Source organism: Teleopsis dalmanni, chromosome 1 (genome assembly GCF_002237135.1).
Source record: "Teleopsis dalmanni isolate 2A chromosome 1, ASM223713v2, whole genome shotgun sequence".
NCBI lineage: Eukaryota > Metazoa > Arthropoda > Insecta > Diptera > Diopsidae > Teleopsis > Teleopsis dalmanni.
Genome location: NC_051846.1, coordinates 6658674 through 6660434, shown reverse-complemented (window position 1 = coordinate 6660434; position 1761 = coordinate 6658674). Strand labels below are relative to the sequence as shown.

Genomic DNA, 1761 nt, shown 5'->3' with positions numbered 1-1761 from the left:
TTCTTCTTTTTTGGCGGTTTTCATATTACGTTCCGATTCGGAGAGTAGGGCTTGAGCAATGGCTGAAGCCGATTTACCGCGAATTTGTCTTTTAAACTCATTTGACATTCTAGCACAATCATTATCGAGCTCCATTTTACGTATACGTTGGAGTATTCGTATGGTATCACGGCGTATTATATCCTCTAATTCCTCCTGACGACGGCGACGACGTTCGCGAGATCTATCTAAAATAGTATCCGGTTCGATATGCTTAGTAACACGCGATGCGTCCGCGAGCTTCTTTACACTAAATGGTGTACGCTTTTTTACGCGAAAATCTAGCAAAATTTCATCAGCTCTTGCAGCACATTCACGCGAAAGACGTATTATCTCGTCGGTCGTATATGTACGTACGGGTACAGAGGAATGATATTGTTTAAGGCCACGCTCACTTGTCCACGGTAAATGTGGCAATGTATCGGTATGTAAACCTTTTGCTTTTGCATCTAAGTAGTCAAGCATAGGCTGATAATAATTCATAGTGTAGCCATAATTGTCCTCATAGGTGGATTGTCGCATGTGGCGGGTACGGGCGGGACGTAAACTATAAGTTTGTGCCATTATGCTCAGAGAGGGATTCTGTTTTATCGGTTAGTATGTATATAGTTAGATTAGTTGTTGTCTCTATTGTGTCTATATGTGTCTTTGTATTATTTTGAAAGGGTGCCTGTTTTTGCTGACAATTAATGTTTTTATTGCCAAACTGATTGATCGATCGAAGTGAAGTATTTGTACAAGTAGATATATATGTATAACTGTTTGCTTGTTTCGCTATGTATTTTACTACAATTATTTATATTTTACTATTTGTACTTAACATAGAAAATCTAAAGATACAATAGAAATATTTGTAGTGCGTGCTATTGTTGCCTTTGTCTTTCCCTGTAGTTTTCTTCTCGATTTTCTTTTCGGACTGACGTTTTTGGCCTGTGGTTGCGTCTTTTTGTTGACGGTTTGTTTTCAGCAAACTAAATATTGTACTTGTAGAAATCTATAAAAAGATTTGTAGTACTTTTAAGTTCATTTCAGTGCTACATAGTTTCAGTTAAAGTCAATGTTTTTCTATGATTGATAAATGTATTTCGGTATTTGCTTAGAATGTCATAATATAGTTGCTCTTTATGCAACATTACTTTGCAGTAGAGATGATTAAGTTGATTAAAATATTAAATTGATATTTAGAGAGAAAAATCGAAAATGATATAAAAATAAAATAATGAAAATATATTTACATTTTATCAAATAAATTAAAAATATATATAAATACATTTCTAATACTTAATAAAAGTCTTCTAGTACCCGTATATTATGTCAACTAGACAACCGAAATATTCTTTATTTTTGTATACCTTTCTGATTCCATAATAGACAATATTTAACACTTCAATCGTAAGTTGGCCTCAAAAGGTATTTACTTTGAAACCGTATTCCGAACCTTTTGCGTTATTAGAAAATTCTCTACTTTTCAGATATGCAAAATTCTTGATTGTGTAATCAATTATTTCTTTTCACTCTAAAATAAAATTTTTTTTAAATAATTAATTTGAACTTTTATTTAATTTCTGAAACAGAACTTACTTTTTCAGTTTAATAAGTTTTAAATAAATTATTAAAAATATTCAAAAATAATTGCCACAAATTCACTGCACTTTTCGTCTTCTGAATTGATTAGTCTAAGGCAATTTCAAAACAATTAATCAATCGAACATTTGCAGTCGA

At 32.1% G+C, this 1761-nt stretch overlaps 1 protein-coding gene across 1 annotated transcript; it reads right to left on the bottom strand.

The window, feature by feature from the left end:
• Positions 1-1761, bottom strand: LOC119682797 (paramyosin, short form-like; the record flags this gene model as incomplete). The annotated part of the gene is made up of 3 exons (XM_038096343.1): positions 1621-1761; positions 1392-1555; positions 1-1033 (listed from the first exon to the last, which is right to left on the bottom strand). A coding segment is annotated over exon 3 (603 nt), but the record flags the coding sequence as incomplete, so codon positions are not given.